The 24,673-nt window shown below is 36.2% G+C and overlaps 1 protein-coding gene across 5 annotated transcripts in view; it reads left to right on the top strand.

Moving 5' to 3' along the window:
* Positions 1 to 24,673, top strand: part of LOC117399755 (interaptin-like) — a 201,892-nt gene that overhangs the window by 86,776 nt on the left and 90,443 nt on the right. For all 5 annotated transcript variants that reach the window (XM_059022200.1, XM_034920695.2, XM_059022202.1 and 2 more), the window contains 11 exons: positions 300 to 479; positions 5,909 to 5,992; positions 7,811 to 7,978; positions 8,235 to 8,318; positions 8,528 to 8,695; positions 10,146 to 10,388; positions 13,043 to 13,273; positions 16,934 to 17,164; positions 17,870 to 17,992; positions 18,172 to 18,447; positions 23,732 to 23,978. In XM_059022200.1, the coding sequence (XP_058878183.1) occupies positions 300 to 479; positions 5,909 to 5,992; positions 7,811 to 7,978; positions 8,235 to 8,318; positions 8,528 to 8,695; positions 10,146 to 10,388; positions 13,043 to 13,273; positions 16,934 to 17,164; positions 17,870 to 17,992; positions 18,172 to 18,447; positions 23,732 to 23,978 (2,035 nt within the window). The remainder of the gene's footprint in view (positions 1 to 299; positions 480 to 5,908; positions 5,993 to 7,810; positions 7,979 to 8,234; positions 8,319 to 8,527; positions 8,696 to 10,145; positions 10,389 to 13,042; positions 13,274 to 16,933; positions 17,165 to 17,869; positions 17,993 to 18,171; positions 18,448 to 23,731; positions 23,979 to 24,673) is intronic.

Raw genomic sequence — 24,673 nt, 5'->3', positions numbered from 1 at the left:
GGTCTGATTTATCAAGGTCTTACACTAAAGTGCAATGTTCCACGACGTTTCAGTAGATAAAACTGTTAAGTTAATAAATCTAGTTCTAAGTAACTGTTGTTTTAAGGATTAAAGGGCGTGCTTATCCTGTTTGTTAAAAGTTACAGTTTGGGTTTCCTTTTATTTATTTATTTATTTATTTATTTATTTATTTTTATTTTATGAGATCCAAGTATGAAAAAAGCAGTTTTATTTAGAATGATTTATGTAAACAGGTTACAGAAGGATGGAGAGAAAAGCCATTAAACTTTTGTTTTCAGTTAAAGAACAGTGAAGAGCAAGTTAATACCCTGGGTTTAGAAGTTGGCCTGCTGAAGTCCAGATTACAGGAAAAGACAGAAAAATCTCAGCAGCTGGAAGATCAAATTCTGAAACAGCAGGAGGCTCTAAGTAGGGCAAGTGAAACTCTGAAAGATACAAGGAAAGCGGCTGGTAATAAGGTAAAGAAAACCTTACAATCTTTTTTTTCTTTAAAACGTTTTTTTGTGAACACTCATTCTGTGATAAGAAAACTTGATCCAAGGAATTCCCAGGACACACTGGTATCCAAGTTTTTTTTTTTTTTTTTTTTTTTTAAGGTAACATTATATTAATACAAATAGTATTCAGGGGTTGCAACAGAGACTTCAAGGGGATATTTGATGTGTTCTGTTAAGTTTAACACATCTAACTAAGTTAGGGATTTAGAAAAAAAAAAAAGAGATTCTTTATTTATAAAACATGCCATGAAAAACAATGTTATTTTTTTTCTTTAACCGTTATCTTGTGTAGACACACAAAAAGAGCCCTCTTTAATAATAATAATAATAATAATAATAATAATAATAATAATAATATGATTAAACACAAGGGCTACATGTTGCTGTTCAATTAATCAAGCTCACATCTATCTTCAGAATTGCTAAGCAAACAACAAAGCTATTCATTTCTGTAAGGGTCCTATGTCTTTCCAACATCTGGTTTTGGTTTACTGTAAAAACTGTCTCTCTGATCTCATATGTTGAACTACTGTAAGTTTGCCACTGTCTATTTCCTGTAAAAAAATACATTGAACAATAATAGCTTTTGTTCCTAACTTTCTAAACATTGAGCAGCTGAACAAATAACCAAAAGTTTTCATTTGAAATAATGTCTTCCATGTTTCTCTGTTTAAGTTAATGTAAAGTCATTGTGATTATTTATTGCTTCAACATTTCAGAACCCAATTATAGTGTTCATTCTTTTTCAAAAGTTTTTTTTTTTTTTTTTCCTAATAGATTTTTCTATACCAAGGGAATTAGTAGACATCATCATTTTTCAGAAATTGTTTTAAAAAATGTATGCCTTATACTGTAATGCTAATACTAATTCAAACTTCCTTCTGATACCGTATATTTTTGTGTTGGTAGTATCTCAAATACAGGTAATTTTTAATTCTTCCAGTTTCATCACTTGTTATGACTTTGTAATATGACCCAGTGCTTGTCAGATCTAGGCCCAATACCCAGAATTAATTTATAAATTCTATACATGTTTTGTAAATATTTAGAAAATGTTAGCTAGCATTGGACCCTTGTGCATTAAATCTTCTGGGCTATTCATGTGAGAGGTGTGAACCCATGAAATTAAAAGGAAGGTATTTGCTTTGTGTACTGTTATTTTTATTTTTTTCTTGAGTGATATACACTATTTTTTATCTTGTTTTTTTTAACCTTTATTTTTGATTAGATATGGAAATTAGTATGACGTATGTCATGGCTTCAAAATTATGCTAGAATGAGCCAGATAACTGTGATTGGGAAGAGTGCAGCATGATATATTATGCATGCATGGAATGTACAAACACAAAGAAATTATGCAGTACAGATATGATACAGTTCTCTCAAGAGCTTTTAATGCATTCTGTGAAATGTATTAACTGTTTTCTTGGCCACTGGCAAAATAATCTAAATATCAAAGTTCTTTGTCATGGATACCATACAATCTCAATCACAGAGAAAAAGTCAAAATCATGTCTTTCCCTTTGGAAATCTGTCTTGTTTAATGTGCTGGCAGAACCTTGTATCGTGTGTTTGAAATCATTTTAAATTATTAAACCGCAGTTCCTGTTTTAAATATGCAAATAACAATGTTTTTTTTTTTTCTTTCCTTGCATATGTACAGCTTATTTTTTCAAAGGAGTTTTTGAGTCTGGTCCAGGCTTTTAAATTGGGCTTTCAATAAGCTTAAAATGTAGGAAAATCATTTCCTACTAAAAATATAGAGGGTCAAGGCAAAGAGCCAGCAGATACTTAAAAAAGAATACTTTGTTTTTTAACATTATATTTAATTTATTCAATTTTGAGATTCAGTAGATAGCTTTTGACATGCTAAATGTTGTTTTAAATTTAACAATCCTCTCACTAAAAATGTTTATCTATTATTGTGGAAGGGTGGTGGGCAATTCACTGACACACACGAGAGACAGAAGTTTTATTTGAAAACACTGCACTGGTGCCCAGTTTTATTATTTTAGATATTTTTCTGTTAGCCCGCGCTGTTGTCCGTGGCCTGAGTACCGGAAACGGTAAACACGACCACAGAAATACCAATACTGGTAAGCAGTTAAAAGCTGGTGCACTCACAGGTGCTCAGTAATAAAACTACAAAATAAAGGTGCTGCTTACGCAGTGACCCCACTGCCGCTAAGCCGGTCAGCTTGGGTCTCTGTCCTACGCTGTTATGCACTATACTCTGGGGTGGCCAAGGTTCCCCTTCTACTCAAACACGTTCCCTCGGATACGTAACAATTTATTTGCTATATTTTTTTCTTTCTCTAGGCTGGCTGTCTTCCTCAGCCATGCTTGTCTATTTTGGTAGCTCGCTCCAACCACTGGTGTTCCTGCCTGTTCTATGTTTACACTGGCCTTCTCAGCCAGCGTCTCTGGGTATTTCCAATCACGGCCACCTGAATGCATAACCAAGCGCAGTACTTATGAGCTGAGCAATCCACCAAGGCCCGCCTCTCAGTCACTCAGAGAGAGGGAAAGCCAACACGCCCTCTTCCCCACCTCTCTGTGTCACTGCCATCACTGACAGGCGGATCTACGAGGCTGATGCCCCCTTCCTGCAGTACCACGCATGCGCCAGATAGTCAGCACAGATCTCCCCGCCCCCGTAACAATTATTTAAAATCATGTTAGAGCTAAAGACCAAGCATCAAGATCAGACCGCTGAGTAACATGAAAACCTGTTAAGGTTGACCATGACATTTTTGCATTGCCCACAAAAGCAATTATTCCAGAATATCATTTTAAAGGGATGGCAAAAAGCAGACAGAAATGCTTGAATTAGTGCACTTTGTAGACATTGGCAAGCAGTATTATATGACAGTTTACTGTTTAATGAAGGTAGACAAGGTAATTAAATCTTGACATACATTTATGTGGCATACAAACGAACACATCAGAAATGCAATCTAGAGTAAGTATGGACACTCTCTGTAAACTTGCCTGATGCTCTGTCATCTGAGACTGTTCTTCGTGAGTGCAGGGTGAAGGTCAAGGAGCTATCTTAACTCCATCAATCCTGTGGACAGTTACAAATGACCTTTCACTTTCCATAAGACATTCAATATTCTGAATTGGAAGGATACATTTTTCTGTGTTTAGAAAATGGGGAAATAAGAGCCTTTCTTGTTGCAAAGGATGCAGCTATGGCAGGATCTTCTGAACAGTTCATTCACCCCATGTGCTGATTGAAACTAATATCTCATTTAAAGAAACTGACTTACATTCTAAAATCAGAAGATTGAAGATTGAAGATGTTATTGAAACCATAGATAAGCTTTCAGCATATAAAGTGGATTATTAGACACATAACAACAATAATAAAAAAGAACAAAACAAGCAAAAACAAACACTTTTATGAATGTTACAGCTCAAGTGGACCAAGGGGGATTGCTCTACCGCTTACTGTATGTCAGTGACTTGCGTGTATGTGTGTGTGTGTATATCAATAGCCACAGTATTATCTAACAAGATTCAGAACGAATAAAAGCAGAAGTGCAGGAAGCCAAGTACGTAGCTGTATTATTATTTATTTCCTAGCCGACGCCCTTATCCAGGGCAACTAACAATTGTTACAAGCTGTAATGGTAGATTAAATAACCAACGACAGAAATGTAGCTCAGCTGTCTTGTGTTTTCATGTATGTGACTGACAGTGGCCCGAAAGAACGGTTGTTTTTTCTTTTCTTTTTTTTTTTTTAGATTCTGTTGATTTGTTAGTATTACTATGCAGGACATCCGCTATAAGATAGTTCCCTTTATTAAAAATGTGTACGGATTAATCTACCGATTAATCAACTAATGGCCATAAATTAACCGATCAAAAATTTATGAACATAAATTTAGATCTTTTGTTTAAGAACATAAGAAAGTTTACAAACGAGAGGAGGCAATTCAGCCCATCTTGCTCGTTTGGTTGTTAGTAGCTTATTGATCCCAGAATCTCATCAAGCAGCTTCTTGAAGGATCCCAGGGTGTCAGCTTCAACAACATTACTGGGGAGTTGGTTACAGACCCTCACAACACTCTGTGTAAAAAAGTGCCTCCTATTTTCTGTTCTGAATGCCCCTTTATCTAATCTCCATTTGTGACCCCTGGTCCCTGTTTCTTTTTTCAGGTCAAAAAAGTCCCCTAGGTCGACATTGTCTATACCTTTTAGGATTTTGAATGTTTGAATCAGATCGCTGCGTAGTCTTCTTTGTTAAAGACTGAATAGATTCAATTCTTTTAGCCTGTCTGCATACGACATGCCTTTTAAACCCGGGATAATTCTGGTTGCTCTTCTTTGCACTCTTTCTAGAGCAGCAATATCCTTTTTGTAACGAGGTGACCAGAACTGAACACAATATTCTAGGTGAGGTCTTACAAATGCATTGTAAAGTTTTAACATTACTTCCCTTGATTTAAAATCAACACTTCTCACAATATATCCGAGCATCTTGTTGGCCTTTTTTATAGCTTCCCCAGATTGTCTAGATGAAGACATTTCTGAGTCAACATAAATTCCTAGGTCTTTTTCATAGTTCCCTTCTTCAATTTCAGTATCTCCCATATGATATTTATAATGCACATTTTTATTGCCTGCATGCAATACTTTACACTTTTCTCTATTAAATGTCATTTGACATGTCTCTGCCCAGTTCTGAATGCTGTCTAGATAATTTTGAATGACCTTTGCTGCTGCAACAGTGTTTGCCACTCCTCCTATTTTTGTGTCGTCTGCAAATTTAACAAGTTTGCTTACTATACCAGAATCTAAATCATTAATGTAGATTAGGAATAGCAGAGGACCTAATACTGATCCCTGTGGTACACCACTGGTTACCTTGCTCCATTTTGAGCGAGGCAACCAATGATATTGCAAAAGTGTACCAGAAGCCATAACAGTAGTACAGTGTTTCATGTTAGATTTCAAAATGTCACATTTTTTAATTGTTGTCAGTTTTTCATTAAGTATCTAAACAACAACAAAGCAGTATGTAATTCAATATGTTTACGTAACATTATTCACAAGGTTTTATTTGACTTTATGAAGAAAAATTAGCCATACCTGTAGGTCAAAGATAATCAAAACAGGCATTTTTTCCACCTTCAGACACATTCTGACCATGTGGGGCATGAGATTCAAAGTACTTTTTTAGAATGCAAAAATGCCTTCCCAGAACCCTTTCTCCATCACATGTGGTGGATGTATCTTCAACCACTTATGCAGGAAATACCTTCCCAGATCCATGGTCCATCAGAGCTGGAATGACCCATCTGGTACTGTATTAAGCAAAGACCAGATTGTGTTAATACAATAATGTCTGTGTATACAATTTTTTTTTTTCTTTTGTATTTTAGATACATAAGAAAGAAAACAAACTTGGAATACTGCAGAAGGAATTGTCAGAAGCTCAAAATCAATACACTGCATGCTATAATGAGGTATGTAGATATATTAAAGCAAATCATTTAGCAAATTATGCATCAGTTTGCATCGTACATTGTTGTGTAGATTATACTGAAGGCCAAAAATATATGGGCTTGAGATAAAGGTCCTCTGAATTCAATAATGGATATACAAACCTTTGAAATATTCTATCCAGAATTGGTTATGAACAAGTATATGCTATTCAAATAACTAACACATTTAATGAGATGGATTCAGAGTGTATATAGAAATTCATTAGCAAGTTGGCAGGGTACATAAACTATATTTACCCATGATTTGTAGACATGTCATACAGCAAATTATGCATTGAAAACATGTTTTTGAACATTTGAAGACAGTAAAAAAAATGCTGCATTTATTATATTTTAGTATTTCTAATAAAAAAAAAACACAGAAAATTGACACGTTACTGCAAAAAAATTATATTCTGTATGTTCATCGAAGTAAAAGTTTCAAAATGTCTCTATTTTTTGTCTGTAGTTTGTATAGTAAGTACATCTATTTTCACACCAATTAACATCTCTTGCAAGTTTCAGAACACAAACTATTTAACAAAAAAATATTTTTATGTTTCACTGCAGCATGCTACAAGGAAAGGGCACAATAGTCCATATAAATGTGTAACAAGCAAATGTGTATTGTACAAATGGACCAAAGCGGTCTCTAATGTAAAATAGAAGTCACACATGTAATATTGGAATGTTTGTTAAAGGGTAAAATCCTTCATATATGATTTTAATATGCTCTTATTTTGAGTTATCTTTTTCTCCTATATCTTTTCTTTTTACCTGGCTGAGTAAGAGACAGAATGTCCAATATTGGTAAATTTAGAAATAGAGTAGAGAGTCAATTGAAGAAACTAATTGGGACCGATACTAGTTTGCATAATCGATTTGTATGGATAATCGAACAGTATTAATAACAATTGCTGTTTCTTTAATAATGTATAGAATAAAGTTAACATACACAAGTACTTGGTGCACAAGTACCTACTGTTGATATATAGCTAGTAACCTATCACATTAAGCATACAAAATTACAAAGCTTTACAAATCATTACATTAATGCAATTCAGTAAAACTTTAACCTTAGGAATCATTAAACTTCAAAAATTCAGTAAAATGTTTCTATACGTTGATACTTGCTGTTTAAGGTATTGTAATAACGTGCAATTGAAATTAATAAAATAAAATTTCTTAGCTGCTCAATAACATAGACAGGGCTGGTGGTCTGATTAATTTTGTAACTTTCATTTGCCTCAATCTGCTGGTCCTTTTTTTGGCAGCTAAATCTCATAGACGTTTTAGCAGCAGAAACTGTGTGTGTAATACACCACACGTAATTCATCACGTGATTACAGGGGCGTTCGGTTGATTAGACAGTACGGTTGATCAAAGATCAGTTAATTGACTCACTACTGTACTAGAAATCATAAATTCAATGACAAATGTTTAGACTAAAAGCTTGCCACATTTCAGAAACTGATACATAATTCATGTATACCTTAACAATTGGGGCAGTCTGTACAGTATAAGTACATTCAGTCTTTAGCCTCTGAAAATACATGGTTCTTAACCAAAAACAACAAAACAAATATGACATGTTGTCACTAGTCACTATCATTCTCACTGTATGTTCTACATATTACAGTTTTGGATTAATGTAAAAAATGTAAAAGGTACATTATTTTTATATTCATTCAACTGCCTAAAAATAAGTACAAACTAGCTGTTTCCTCCACTTCTGTTAAATTTGAAAGAGCAGGTTAAGTGATTTGAATTGAGTCTTGCATCCTAGTGTTCTGCTTTCAGTTGCTCCATAGGGAAAATCTTATGCAGAAGCTGAAGGACGAGACCGTGCAGCTGACAGACCAAATAAAGGCGCAATCCCAGGACATTAACAAGCTGAACAGTGAAAAGAAAAAACTTGAGATGGAGTTGGCGGTTGTCATGGAGAAACACAGAACGGCACAACAAGAGGTACAGGCAGGCCAGGACACACAGGCAATGTTTAGTTTTGTGGTTTAAATGGTTGATTACCATACATTATGTGCTAAATTAAACTCAGTTGTCACAGTTTGAAGTCATTGTTTCCTTGTGTATAAATTAGCCTAACATATTTTTCTCAACAATGCAGACTCATAAGTATTTTGATAAACAATTTAACAACCAATTTCCCATGGTTCTGAAACTAACAAAAACAATTAAATGTACTTAATTTAATTGTTATATTCAGGTGAACAACAGAGATCAAATCATTTTGCAGCTAAAGACCAATCTAAAAACTATGGAGGAGAAATACTTAGGCTCACAAGAAGAAGTAAGTGTCCGCTCTGATTCGGGTCCTTAAGGTAAAGCATGCAGGATATTTGTTTACTGAATTATGAAATATGTATGAGAGTATATGTTTAGAAGAACTGGAATAAGTTTAAAAATGTAGCTTTGTTATGAATACAGATGATTTTGAACTTTGGTACAATGTGCCTGTGTGTTTTGTTTGAAATGCGTAAACTTGATTTTATACATCAGCTGGGCTTTCATGAGACTGAGGTCACCAGACTTAATCAGAAGCTGAAATGCCTGCAGAGTGAAGTACGTGAGCTGTGGTATAAATGTAGTGAACAGGAGGATCGTATGAACCAAGCAGAAAAGGAGAACCAGCAACTCCAGCATGAAAATAATATATATGCAGAACAGGTAAGACCAAACCAATTAATTGATGGTTATCCTAAATGTCTTTTGTTTCAGAATTACTAAATTAACTTAAACTCCACTCTGCCGACCAGCAAAAGTGTACACGTAGAATGTTGTATATAAATCCTGATTACAAAAATGTGTTGTTACTTCTAATACAATAGTTCATGTGGTTCACCTGACAATTTTGTGGGTAGCTATGTCGAAAAGGTCTGGGGGAGGTTTTGTGATTTGTGAACCGTGTTGTGTCTGGAGCGGCAACCATCTTGGTAAAGTCTTGAGCCAGTCTTGTGTCCTGGGTTGTGTTTAGAAATTTGGAGGTAGTCATAAGTCTGAGTAAAAACCTGTAATGCTACCAAAACATTAATTGTGTCTTACAGAGTTATATAAATAAAAAGTTTGTAATTATTACAGTAAAAACAATCTTTTACTTTCAATCAGTGTATGTACAGGGATTTCTTTCGAATGTCTTTGTGCATACAACTTCATTTTGATACTCAAGAGGAGACTGGGACTTTAAAACACACATTAGATTAAACAATAATGAAACACTAGCAATACTATTTACATTGTTAAGGAGAATTGTTTTAAAAGAAGGAGAAGTGGGCAGATCGGTAGCAGCTTCCTCTTGGCACATGCCAGGAGAAACATCACCCTGCCACATATAAAACGTACTGCCCGTGCCACCATATTGCATGACAGGGGGACTACTTACCCCATCACAGCAGTATATAATAAAAAAAACACTATTTGTCAAGATATAATGTATTTATAAATTATATTATCAATTACCTATATGGTGGAAGTGGTAAGATCAGCTGCAATTTATATAAATGTAATATACCCTCAAACACATTGATGGCAGACCCAAGGGCCTCCAAGAATAAGTACACCTGTCTAGGATCTGTATGTATATTTTCCCTTACTCCGAGAGGTGTAAAACTTTAGAACAGTTGTACAAATTGCCAAGGAATGCCAACATATACTGATGTCCTTGCAAAGAAACAGAATATAGCCTGTCCACAACCTTTTTGTAAAACACAGGATTTTTAACAACGCCCTGGCCTGTGTTTCTTACCTGATCCTATACTCCATTGAACAGGTGTGATTTAAAATCAAGGAAAGCTAGCAGCTGCTTTGCTTGCGGTGTGGGATAGTATTCCACAAACAGTTTTCCAATATTGATTGGCTCCACACGGCACTGATGTACCGTAGTTAGGGTTTATGATTTTGTGTTTGTGGCATTTGAGGGGGTGTCAGGTTGTTAGCACAGTTGAAATACTAAAAAGTTTTTTTTGTTGTTTTAATGTAATACATATTCAATATCAATTCAATATGGGTACAGTATAGAGCAATATGATGTGTTACTTGTGCTGGTCACTATGTACAATACATTGAAAAGCTGTTTATGTAACGAAAGTCTAAAATATACATTTATGTCATTTACTTTCAGATTCAGAACCATATTAAGACTATTGAACAGCTGAACTCTGACCTTGATGTCACAAAACAATCTCACACTACCGATTTGGAACGCTGGAACCAAAAAACATCCCTTCTACAAAAACAACTGGATTTAGCAAATGAAGAGCAACAGGAAGCTCACAGTAAAGTGCACGAGTACAAAACTTCAGTAGCAAAGCTAAAAGAACAGTTGGATAAAACAGAGCAATTATTTGAGGAAGCTATTGAAAAGGTACAGTAAATACCTTAAACATGCTTTGGGATTACTGCTTCTACAAAATTAGTGTGATCTGAAAATGATTGAAACATAATTTGCTGGTGTAGCAATATTCAAAGCTGTTGTATATAATGTTGTACTGTAGTAGTTGGTTGTTAAAAACATGCAAAGTCAGATATCGAACGGTTTAGTAATTCCAGATCCTAACATTTCTTCAGTGCTACAAAGTTCCATCTTTTTTGTGTAACTTGACTGATTAGGTTTTTATGGTCAGTATCGTATTCCTAAAAAAAAGCAAAAAAAAAACATCTTTACATTTTCTAATGCTAATTATATATTTTACATGTAGTTAGAGGGAGAGCAAGGATACATTCATGGGTTTCATGTAAACAAAACATGCCTTTTATATGAGTAGTTTTTTGGTTTGTCTTATTTGTTAGTTTTAAGCTGAAGTTTCCATAAAAATAAGCAAATGTCCATTTTGTGTTGTGTGTTATAATGTCATGCAGTGGACATTAAAGCCATGGGTAAGCCATCTAAAGATACTTTCCTGAGAAGTTGCCTTTTTTTAGTTTCCATAACCTCAGCAAGGGGAGTAAATGAACCCTGAGCACTGGTAATTGATCCTCCTTATGACAGGATTCTTAAGGATAAAGTGGTACAGCATACTAATCTCACCTTTCTACCCAAAGCTGTGTTGGATTTCCATTTAACCCAGAAAATCTTGAGCCCTAATTTCTTCCCTAGACTGCATAAATCCCATCTTGAAGCTCTATATCATAAATTAGACATGAAGAGGGATATATTTTCTGTTTAGACCTTTATAGCTTCTGTCTTTTGTGGCTACTGTTTCCTAATATCATGATCATCTTTGTATTCTTTCTTCCAGCATATGCCCTCTGAATTGATATCTAACCATAATGTATTTTATTTCCAATCTATAGACACTTATGAAGAATCCGATTATAGATGAGGCTAAAATAGTGGTGACCACCTCACTAGCCAGCCTAAACCCAGTTATGTTGTACTGTTATGCAGAAAGATTACTTTGATTTCAGTTCATGGCAGTATAAAACATGACCTTTTAGTTTTGTCACTTCCAGGGGTTTAAGTTTATTTGGCGGATTGCATTTACTTGTCTCAAAGTTAATTTAACAGAGGTATCCCTTCAAGGAACAGTATTTAATTTAGAACAAGTCGGTGGCAATCAGGCAATCATATTTGTCCCTGCACTGTTTTACTTATAAACCCAATGTTTAGTCCTAATTGTTTGATATATCGTCTTCATATTAAATAGTATTGTAAGGTTTATTTAATTATTGATTGATTTAAATCAATTGATTGACTGATTTTATTCTAAGTTCCAAATTGCAGTTTGATAAATTGTTTAAACACATGACTTCCCCATTGGTGCTGTAAAGTTGCAACGGTGTGATGTGTCCATGTGTTTTTCCCCCCATTCTACAAATGACATGAGGGTCAATTTTAATGATCTAAACCAGGGGTGTCAAACTCTGTTCATGGAGGACCGCAGTGTCTTCTGGTTTTCGTTCCTCCCGAGCTTTCAATTACTTAATTGGTCTAATGATTTGATTAATTGAACACATTTAACACTTCTCTCCAGGTCTCAATGTTTCATAGGTCGTGTACCTTGAATCAAGTGCATTTTTTAAATCATCAACTGTAAAAGACTTTGAAAAATATGAAATATGTCCAATTGAACAAATAATTAGATCAATTAACTTCATTGAGAGCTTGTTGGAATGAAAACCAGAAGACCCTGCGGCATTCAAGGAGTTTGACACCCCTGATCTAAACAGTGGTGGATCTAAATACAGCCTCTGTATCAATCCAGCTGTGGTTTTCCTCCTGGAGTGATTTATATACTTATTAACATTACTGTGAGGTTATCAAAAAAATCTATTGTTTAATGTTAAGGTGGTACTGTTTATATCATGAAAGTATACACCAGTGTCTGAATGTTAACACTGCAAATACTCCACTCTATACAGGAAATGAGTTAACGTACATGGTGCTAACAAAATAGTCCAGTAAATCTTACCAAATATATATTGCTATCATTTTGTTGGTCTCAGATATTCCTATTTTGATTTAGATTTTTTTAATGTTGCAGAAGATTTTTTTTTTTTTTTTTTATCAAACACTCCTTGCAGATAATTCAGTGCTGTCCTTCCAGTTAACTACCTAAAGTTGCATAAAGGAATTAGTTAGCCATTGAAAACACGTCGGTCATAGAGTTGGAAAAAGCAGTGATTGGTCTAGCTTCTGAGAGTTTTTTAGAAAAATGTATTTTTAAAAAATGCACACAGGAAGCGTCATTGTCAAAAAAAAAATGTTCAGAATTGTTTTTCCTACAAGGACTCAAACACCCAGAAGCAAAATGTCCGCCAATGTTATTATTTATAAATGCTATGAAAAAAATACCATTAAAAGTATTTCTGCCTCTTTTGAAGTGATGAAGAGTTACTGGAAATACTTTGTTAGCTATAAGTACTTTAACTGGGCAAAAACGATTTAACTAGGTACCGTATAGTAGGATTGTCTTGTTGCCAAGGTACTCAGTGCTAAAAGAGCTAATGTAAAATATAGTAGTATTTTCTTTTCATACAAAATATTTATGTGCAATTATTTGAATTATATTTCTGTAGGCTGAGCAATATGAAGAATCACTTAAAAAACAAAACTTAGAAGTTGCACATTTGAGACAATATGTTGAAGACCTCCAAAAAAAAGTGGATGCAAGCAACAACTTGACAAAGGCCTGTGAATCAACTGCTGATCTCTTCAAACAAAAATATCAAACTTGTATGGAGAAAGTACAGGAACTAGAGGCACATATACAGAGTCTGGAGGAAGAAATACAAAATTATAATAACCAGGTAAGCTCCCTAATGGTTAGTAGAGGACCAGTGGTGTAGTCCTAAATCTGAAAGGACCGGAACGCAAATTAAAATATTGATTTTCTTAAACAAAAATTATACAAATTCACTTTTTATTTGAAGTCACATTTAATAGGCTACTTCCCCTTGATCAGTGCTGCTAAGTTTGGCTTGTTTTGAAATCATCTAGCGGGTAAAATATTGTCTTTGGTGGTTTGGTAATTTTTTGGCTATTTTTATCATGCATGTTTTTCCTATTCCTTTCAATTTATGGGGTCATCATCAGCGCAGAACTTCAGTCACCACAGTGCCCTGTATAGTATATCACGTCCTACCCCTGTCTTTTTTCTGGAGCTCTGCATCCAATAAAATTAGGAATTATACAAATGCTGAGTTATTTTGTATTTGTCACCAATTTAAGAACTGCATCAGTACAATTAGAATTGTTTTTGTTTTTAAATTTATTTTTAAAGACTGTATCTGCCAACAGTTCTGGACAACTGAATTTTACACGACATTCTGAATAAATAATAAAAAAAAAAATCCTGGACCTACTGAATTTGATTTAATTAGATTTAAAAAAAAAAGAAAGAAAAAACTGCGGTTCTGGTACTGTAAATTTTGAGAAAAAAAACCTCACTCCCCCCCCCACCAAATCATATCTAAACATACACTTTTTTCCAGCAATTTACCCCTGCCATAATAATCCAGTTGTAAGTCGTTCATTCCAATCCACTGGTCTATACACTGACCGATATACAAAGCAGCTTTAAACCCGTGTTTATGTGCGCTTGTATTGCTGTCTTCTTCATCAGCATTTTTATAAAACAAAAAATGTTAGCCGCCTTAAAGTAGTACTGTAGTTTGTTATAGTTCCTAATATTCTCTTCATTACATCACAAGGTCAACTGACAGACAGTTATGTGGGAGATTTGTGACTCTTGACTCTGCAAACATTACAAATATGTGCGGTTAACAGAGACTGATTCGGAGTGTACCATCAAAAGTGGCACGTAGGGAATCGGACACAGATTTTTTTTCTTCTTAATTCCCATTCAGTGGCAATGCGCAAAAAGACTAATTTGATTTACCGATGGAGAAGAGATTAACGCTAAATCAGTGCCCAGGTACCGAAATTAGAGCAGTTGGATGCCATATAAGCATTTTCACAATAAATCGGTAATGATTCTTAAGTTCATTCTTAAGTAAAGGTTCTGCCTATAGAAAAAAGTACTGGAACGGTGGTCCGGCACGTTCCTGCTTGACTACACCAGTGTAGATGACCTAGAATGACATCTTTCAAACAATGTTTAATTTATAATCCAAATTTAATCTGCCACAAAATATAATTGTCTTCCAAAGCATGTTTCCACTCTGACCAATTTTGGAGTCTGCAGGAGACAATCAGTTTTATGCACCCCAGTTATACACAATTATTCATTATCCATGCTCTCTGCCATTTCATAAGTCAATATTTTATTAAAGCTACAATAGCGATATAAGAGACCTGATTGAGTAGCGAGCAATACTTGCAACCTCAGCTGAGTTGTGTGCTCAAACTTACACTGGCATCTCCACTTGACTTCTCAAGTGAGATCTGCACCATCTTCTGACTAAATGTACTGCAGCACTTTAATTTATCATTTGAACGACCACAGTCTTCATTCTCTTCTTAAATGTATGAACAAATACTAAATGAATAGGACTGTACAGTGCTTTGATTTAATTAGAGTGAGGGTATGTGTTACTATTGTAGTTACTATGTTATTATTATAATTGTTGTTGTTCAAAATATAAACTGCTGTCTTTTTAGTGATCATAGTGTATAGTGTCACAAAAGTACTGGCTTCAGAAACATTCTGCTATGACAGAGAAATATGAACACTGAAAAACACATTTTCATTTCAAAGATGAATAAACTGTCTGTAGAAATGAACCTTGATAGATGGGGATGAAGGATATAGGTCTTTGTTAAGAGTATCTTTTGCAAGTGTAATACTCCATCAAATAAATTATCCTCTACTGCTACTATCGCAAAGATTAATGAAGCTGTTCTGTTTAAAGTAAAACTAGTTCTAAAGAGGTAGAAAGTACAGAATACAAAGCCACTGACACTGACAAAACATTGTACATTGAGAGGACTATGAATTCCCTGTATTTATTTTATTACTATGGTTTTATTAACAATAGAACAATGTAAATTATAACTATTTAATATTTTATGACATGCTTATTATAATAGCTATATAAATGAATGGTGATAAGTAGGTACATAAGTAGGTATTTGTCAATCCATCATTTAGTTATCACCCTATAGTGTTTCAGTTTTACTCCAAGCTTACATGTTCTGTAATATTACAGTATATGCCTCTTTTTAAAAAAAAATTGCACGTATACTTGTAAATGAAGTCAACTTTTTCTGGCTTTACAGTATATTTGTTTAAAGCATTGTTGTTTGTCATATTATGAAAGTTTTTATAAAATTTGAAAACCTGCTTACGTATTATTTAAGAGAGAGGTCCTCTGTGCATAAAACGCAATGAAAGCAGACCTGGTTACATTATGTTTTTATGTCCTTTCTTAGAATCAATTTATTGTAGCATATGCCAAAACTCATAGCTTACTCATAGCTTGTTACTGTATGGCATCCACTTTATAGTCACATGAACAAAATCCAGTTCTGCATTGGGCTGAATATAAATAGGCCCATGGATATGGTCAGTTCTGAAACTTAATGTTTTTTTTCATGTGCATTATACACTGGATTTAGTCAGTTACAAATTTCAAGACAAATCTGATGAATGTATTAGGCAAGTTTAATATCTTGGCAACTCATTTTAACACTCATACATAAATTCGGAGGTAAAATTACAGTATAAGAAATGATGGTATCCTGTATAAAAATGGTAAATAACTGCACAGTATGACCAAGAAAATTACATTTTATTTCCTCCCTCAGTTCCAAGTGCAGAGCTGGGTTCTGGCATTAAGCCACGCACTTGTAAGCAGTGGCATCACTTACAGTATGGCCCTCTTACACAATGAAATGCCTGAACTGATATGATTGTATTTTAAAGATGAACTCTCTTATAAATTGATTATTTTCAGAAGCAAATATATTGCTTTTTATTACTGTATTGTTATCAGATGGATATCTCATGTTTACACAGCCACTGTTCTTATGACAATTTTATACTATTAAATTATTTATATATAATATATATATATATATATATATATATATATATATATATATATATATATATATATATATATGTGTGTGTGTGCAAATAAAAATGTTTCTTTAGTTTTCATAAGGAGTTTAAAAAACAAAACGTACACTGTAATTTTAAGAATATAATGCACACACATTTCCAAATTTGAGAAGAATCTCTATGTGTTGTAAGGATGTGAATTATAAAGTAGGTGTTCAGTATACATGGGTAACTATTCTACATTGTATACTGTCAGGGATTGGGGATAGTATGCAAGGGGAGTTCTCTATAAAGGGGGTGCAAGTTATACATACTTAGTCATGTGTGTTATCTTGGGGGTGCGCATTCAACATAGGCTGGGCTTTATGTTGCAGTAATTGAAAATATACTGCACATCAGGTGGCTTAGTTTTACATGCTATATTTATGTTGTTGTCATTAAAAAGATCCATGGAGTCAATGAAACAGTCCACAACCTGAAAGCTGAAATACTGAGCCTGCAACATCGGTATGATAAAAAGTGTAACCAGATGGAGAATTCGGAAGAGGCAATTGACCAACTTACAGAAGAGCTACAGACAGCTCAGGAAAATGTAAAGAACAGCAATGATCGTGTCTGTGACTGTGAAAGACTAATACAGGAATTAAAGGATGAAGTGGAGCATTTACACAAAGAGGTCCGTTTTCATTTGTATGCACTATAGTTCTGAAGAACCTCTGATGTGAAATGTTTACTGTATATATTTAAACAATAGCTATATGTTTTATTTTTATGGTAGTAACAAGTCATTTTACTATGACTGTCATTAGTAAGAAGATAGATATTTACAATGACATCACTGTAAGCCACTTGACTAAGCATTTTATTTAGACCTCTTACAGATCATGTAAGCAACTCCTTTAGCCTGCAAAACGTGTGTGAAGAAGTGGCGATGTCAGCTTGTCTTTGCCTTCTCTGGAGGGTATTTACTGTGTCTTGCAACAAATGAATCATGTTTTTATTGCAGAGAAATTTAATTTGTATGAACTTGACTGCAGCCTACAAGGTCAGACTGGTGGAATGTAATTTCAATCAAATAAAATTTAATTTGTGTGTTATAAAAGAGTTAGCCATTTGAAGAATTACTGTATTTTGTACTTTATTACATTTCAGTAATGAGTTAGAATCTCATGGTTTTGGTGAGCATTTTATTTTATTTATTTTTTTAACAGTTTGATGGAAAGTAGGGTACTGTTTACACGGGAGCTTATTACATTGTTTTTTCAAACTTTGTTAAATTTGTATCAGTTAGTCTTATTTTCCCCCAGTTTTAACAAGACTTATGAGATGTAAACAAATGAGTGTCCAGATGTTTCTAAAACATTTCTAATTTCTTTTACAGATTTCAGATGAAGAGAATACAATCCTTCGGCTTCAGTCCGATTTAACATTGTACCAATCCAGTCATGGTCATTCAAATGAGGAATTTGAAGCCCAGCGTTCTCATATTGAACACCTGCAAAAGGTAAACATTTTCTTTGTGAAATTATTATTGCGATACATATTCTGAGGTGAGTCTGTATGAGGTCAATTTAAATGTCATTAAATTGTATGTCATATCTGAGTATGGGAATAACAGACTTTTCTTATCCTTGCTGGTATTATTTCTACATTGTGATCTTATGTTGCTTTTTCTGTGAAAAGGAACTTGATTCGGTGAGAAAACAATGCCACGAAAAGACAGAAGAATGTGAGAGAACCATGCCACAACTGAAGGCTGAATCAGTTAGAGCGACTGAACTTCAGAAAAAGTATGCCCTTGAGATTGAAAAACTTGAACGGACACTGCAGTCTCTGCATCTGGATGTAGCTGCTTCTCATCAGGACCACAAGTTGGCAATTGTGCGACTTGAACAAGAAATTGAGCAACTTGAATCAGATCTTGCAGAAGCTAGTAATGCCTGTTCCCAAAAGGATCAAGTATGTATTTTTCCATTTTTTTTGGTGGGGGGGGGGGGGCAGATTATGCTAAGTATCGACATAGGTAAGCAAGTCGGCCACATCCTGCAGCACTGTTCATTAAGATCAAATGTATTTACCTTTTCTCATTAATAATCTGCAGAATAAATTATCCTTCAAGGGGAAAAAAAAACCATGATATATTTTTAACTTACATAGATTTTTAAATCTTCTAATTTATTAATGAGGAGTATAGGCTAAAATAAACATGATTTTTTTTTTTTTTTTTTTTATCCCCGTTGTGTTTAATATTGATCATGCTTTGAGCGGTGATTGTGTTGTATTGAAATCTAGTTGATAAAGTTTCATGTTTCGAAAACTCACAAGCATTTGACATCCCTCTTGAAGATGAGCTCTTAGTACATGCATTTCACAAGTTGTTCACTCTAAACAAAATATTTATGTTTAAATAAAATAGTAAAAGCAATTGCTAAGTAAGCAACTAAAAGATATACTGTCACTTGATACCCGTGCCACTGAGAACATGTGCTGTAAGGATGATTACTTTTGTTTTGTTACCATTGCAACCAAATATATTGACAGTTTTTGCTGTTTTAAGCAATTTGTTCTCATGATAAAGGGGTTTTAACTTTTCAAATAAAAGCTTCTGTACAAATGATTAAAGGCTTAAGCTAAATGCATAGACGGTCATTTAAATTTAGATCTGTAATAACGTTTACTATTATTCTCCCAAGGCTTTGATTGCTTGACAGAAACAAATTACTCTGGAATTAATTTCAAGAACTCGTGCCAACTGCGTGCAATTTGCTGCAATTAAGACATGAAAGGGTACTTAATATTCAAATTAAAGGAGGCATGGTAGAACATGACAGGGAACTGAGGCGTGGCACAATGCCAATGAAAACCAGTTACTTGTGAATACCTGGGGACGTGAATAAAAAAGGTTAATTAAATAGTTCATGTGTAATAGCTGTTATGTATTATTATTATTATTATTATTATTATTATTATTATTATTATTATTATTTTCTGATTTTAAACTTGCCCCAGTCTTGCTGTGGTGTTCTTGCTTGTCATTTAATATCTGTAAAGCAGTTTATGCACAATTTATTTTGTTAATAACAAATTGGAATGTTTTTTTTTTTTGTTTTTTTTAATGTAAATGTATACCTGTATGCAAAGGTATGGGTATGACAAAGATTACTAGTAGTGCTCTATCCCATCTAATTTGTTCTTTATTAATCTTCCCCTTGGGGGTTTGTATCTCGCTTCATTTAAAACTAATAATCTGCATCTCAAACATGTTATTGACAGTATCAGAATATGTGGCTATATGTTCATTCATCCTTTTGTTTGTCACACTTACATTTTTACACACATCTAGAAAACCGTGCATCCAATTGTGATTAAACTTGTGATGGACATTAGCACAAATTGTTGAGATTTATTAGAATCTGTGGATATATAGAGGCTGGTGTTACACAAACCTTTTTGGTTTGGGCTACCCAACATGTACACCCCCTGTGTGTATGTAACCTTAGAAAGGTATCTCGTGAAGGAATCTGATTATAAATGGCCTTAGGCTGAGGAAGATGCCAGTGTGTATTAGCAGCAGACATTGTTGAAGTTGCTGAGAAGATTGTGGGGTAACAAATAATGGCAGTATGAGAATGTCAAGTTGATTTACCCTAAAAAAAAAAAAAAAAAAAAAAAAAAACAGATCAAAACCTTTATGTTCTGTGAACTTCTTCTTTCCTATTTTAATAATTTTTCAATCTACTTGCTACAAATAATGGTCGAATAGCAGTGGTAACAATATAAAGAAAATAATAATAATAAGGAAACTGAATTTTATTTATATATAAACCATTATAAAGTTGTTATTTTATTACAAAGTAGGCTGTGTGGTCCAGTGGTTAAAGAAAAGGGCTTGTAACCAGGAGGTCCCCGGTTCAAATCCCACCTCAGCCACTGACTCATTGTGTGACCCTGAGCAAGTCACTTAACCTCCTTGTGCTCCGTCTTTCAGGTGAGACGTAATTGTAAGTGACTCTGCAGCTGATGCATAGTTCACACACCCTAGTCTCTGTAAGTCGCCTTGGATAAAGGCGTCTGCTAAATAAACAAATAATAATAATAATAATAATAAATCAGAAATGTAGTTAGTAGCCCTGTGAGATCCACCTGCCAACCATGGTAATGACACAGTGAGGTTCGGTGAGGGTGTGTTGCATAGCTTTCTCTCTGAGTAGTCGGGAGGCGGGTCTTGGTGGGACGGTCAACCAGTAAAAATGACGCTCTGCTGTTCCTTCAGGCTGGTCCTTCTAGGAGAATGTTAGGTTACTTACTGTAACCCTGATTCCCTGAAAGAGAAGATGACCACCAACCAATACTTTTGGGATATGCCTGCCATAGGTAGGTATTTGCTGAGCATTTTATGTCAGAGCTGCCGATTGGCCCCTCTGTGGAATGACGTCCTCGGTCCCGTCTGCCGAGGGAATAAGTAGTCGTTCCGTGGAGCTCACTTCCTCTTTTGCATCGAACCCGCGAATGCAAGTGATGTGACCTCGCAAGGTTTGGTGGTCGTCTTCAGGAAACCAGGGTTACGTTAAGTAACCTAACATTCCCTTTCAATTCGAAGACAACCAACAACCAATACTTTTGGGAACGTACACCGCCGCCGTCGCGAGGGAGCGTGAGCGGACAGCATACGAGGGACGCCTCGCTACCGCCAACTAGTATTGGTGGTGTGCGCGTACACCATCAAGGACCCTTGTGCCTAATGAAGGCTTAGAGAGATCTACCACATAAAGTTGGCAGAACCCAGTGTATGCAAAAGGCAAAGCGGAGATACTTCCTGTGCGCTGGAATAGGGATGTGGAAATAGGCGTCCTTTCGGCCCACTGTTATAAACCAGTCGCCCGGCCAGACAGACTGGAGAATGTGACAGTGTGCATAACTGTTGTGTACAGTGGAGAGTACCCAAGTAGGGGCTGCCTCCGAGATTGCTGCTGTGTTGGAATCTCACGTTGCATTGTTGCGGGTAGGCCCAGTTGTTAGCTGTCAGGTCATTACGCGGGGCAGTGGGGATCGGAACCGTCCGAGTCACCGTGCGAGTACGGCGGACGCCAGCACCTCATTCTCTCCCGTACCAGAGTACAGGAGGGGAGCATTGAGGCTGCCTGCCGAGATGCCTTGCTTTCTCGGTTAGAACGCTGCAGCAATTCCAAAGGTATGGTCAGGGGAGATAGGGGCTGCTTCTGAAGGAAGGAGCCACCTTCCCATGAGGCCATGATCGAAATCGCATCATGGTCTTCCTCAGCAATGCTGACATCTGGTTCTGTAACATCCGGGTGACCATCGGTGCAGACTGGGTCAGCTCCGTGGCTGGCATTATCGGCTGAGCTGGGGCTTTTTTTTTTTTTGAACTGCAAAGGCAGTAATAGGATAAGAAAATAGAGGCTCACACACATAGAAAATGAGCTATGGGAGAACAACAGTCACCACACCAGGCGTGTGAGCTGTAAAATTGTGTTATTATTGTTATTACCAAGCTCAGCGAGTAGGTGGGCTGAAACAAGCCAGCGGATTCAACTCAACAGCGGGGTGCAGAGCTAGATCCCGGTGGAGGAATCATGCCTATATATTTTTTTTTTAAAACTGCAAGTTAGTAAAATAAAAAAACACATACACACACACACAACAGCCAAACTGTCAGGGTAAGTAGAACAGTCACCATGGCAATGTGAGTGAACTGAATTTTCAAGCGCACCGAGAGGGTGGGCCGTGACAATCCAGCAGAGTCAACTCAACAGCGGGGCGCGGTAGAGGATCACACGTCTCCTTTTTCTTTTCTTTTTTTTTATAGTTGCAATAGCAGAGGAAAAAAACACAAAACAGCCAACGTTGTAAGGCTTTTAGAAAAGCAGACTACAATCGTGCAGCAATGTAGGCTGTTGAAAAGAAAAAAATTAAACGTAGCGCAGTTGTGCAGCATGTATAGCTGAGTTCACAGAAGCGAGAGAGAGAGAGAGCTATTTCACACAGGCTCAATCACAGCAACTGGACAAAAGTGTCTAGCCTGGACTGTGTGCAGTCACACAACCAGGGCAGTGTGTAGCCTACAGCGGAGTGGAGCACCGTCTACTGACAGAGGGCATCGAGGCACCGAGCCCCATGTTGGATGCACCAAGCACCAAGGCGCTATGTGCACCAAGGCACTGAAGTGGCGGGGGGCAGCTAAGGCAGCGGTGCCTACTCTAACCGCGTGTAGTCAGCCACCTGGTCAGCGCGCAGCATGCACCAGAGGAGACACAGAGGTCGAAGCCGCGGCGGGCGCATGTGCATCGAGCACCGAAGCACCGGGGGAGCCGAGGCAGCCGACAAGGTCTACTCAACAGCGGGGTAGGCTAAAGCACAGCCCCAATGGAGTAACACACAAAATGGAGCCGCTGATTCCACGAGAGCGGCAAGCCAGCCCTCAGCATGAATGCAAGGGAATTGCAGTCGACTCAGAAGAGCTCTTTTCGAAAAACACACTCTGGCTAGTGACACAGAAGCTTACCTTACCATAGGTGATAGGCAAAAGAGGCAGTGAACTCCGTGGAACGACTACTTATTCCCTCGGCAGGCGGGACCGAGGACATCATTCCACGGAGGGGTCTATAGGCAGCTCTGTCATAAAATGCTCAGCAAATACCTCTGTTCAGAAACTTGAATTAAAAATGAAAGAAAAAGATAACAAAAGACCACCAGTATCTGGAGTGAGGAAAAGAGGCAGGCAGCCTGGCTGAGGAAGACAGCCTCAACAAACTTGAGTATCCTGTCACGTGCCATACGGGGACGTTATTTAGTTAGCTGGGGAATCCTGGGCAACCCCGTAAGTGATAGCGAGGGAATAGCAGAGCGTCACAGCGTGTTTATTTTCTGTTTTTCTTTTGCCTTCTGTTTTATGCTTTATTTTCCAGCACCTGAGAGTGGTAAAAGAACTGTGTGTGTTCCCCCTGGATAAACACTGGGACTGCCTCAAAAGTTACCGTTGACGGAATTGAAGCCACAGCACAAGTCCTCCCCCTGGTGCATAAAAGAAATCAGTGCGCCGAAGTGGCGTTTCAAAGAAACCTTTTTGCCTCCTGTGTTTTCAGTGAATCACCCACACCCTCTCACAATGTTATAAACAATTTCATATGTTCAATGATTTGACCCACTGTAGCTGCCATATAATGGTCATGTTATGTTTTGGTTTCCAGATTTTATTTATTTATATATATATTTTTCATTACAGGCTATACGCAAGAGAGATGACCTTCTGAAAAAGTCAGAGAGCGACCTCCTTCAAGCAGGTGAAAGTATCAAAGGCAAAGTGTCCGAGATAGAACACCTCAATAGTGTGGTCAAGAACTTCAAAGCCGATATCCAGGGTATTCAGAAAGACAAAAGGCAAAAAGAACAGGAAAACATGACTTTAAAGACTGAGATCCAGCAGCTTAACCAGGAGCTGCAAGAGGTTCATAAGCAGTATAGAGAGACAGGTAAGGCCCTTCCAATCAGTTCATTATGTCATGCTTGCATTCTGTAAATTCTGGAAAGAAAATGTGTCAGTTTACACTATGTACTGTTGTTACATGATGACTAGTCATGACTGAATCAGGTAGACACTTAACTCACATGACAGTGTCCCTTGACCTAATCTTCTCAGTGCCATAATTTACATTTTACTGTCTCTCTGAAAATGTTAATCACGAGAAGGCTTGTGATATATAGTTAAATAAGAAAGGTTGTAACAGTGTGTAACATTTAGTGGTGCCTTAAAAAATGCACTAGTAAAATGGTGTCTCGTTTTGAATTTGTCACAAAACACAGTAAGTATAACACTTATAAATGCACTATGTGCACATAAAGGAAATCATATTTCTTACAATATAATTTGTTATATCATTATTTATTGCATCTATGATATCTAAAACTAGATGCAATGCAGACGAAAATTATTAAAGCCATCCTGCTGCTTCGTTCTGAAATTTATTCCCAAATCTATATATTACCACTGCTCCTAGATTAAGCCACACATGTAATGTTATGTGGTTGTAAAGTGCTTAAACAAAGGTTACAATGTAAAATTGTTATTTTTGCTGTGGCCTGGTAGGTGCTGATATTGTTCTTTTTATCTTGGTAGCAAAAAGATTAAGCAACAACACAGCGATAGCTATTGTTGCTTGTGGTCCTT

Source organism: Acipenser ruthenus, chromosome 4 (genome assembly GCF_902713425.1).
Source record: "Acipenser ruthenus chromosome 4, fAciRut3.2 maternal haplotype, whole genome shotgun sequence".
Taxonomy (NCBI): domain Eukaryota; kingdom Metazoa; phylum Chordata; class Actinopteri; order Acipenseriformes; family Acipenseridae; genus Acipenser; species Acipenser ruthenus.
Note: the sequence above shows the minus strand (reverse complement) of the source record. Positions and strands in the feature narration are given on the sequence as shown.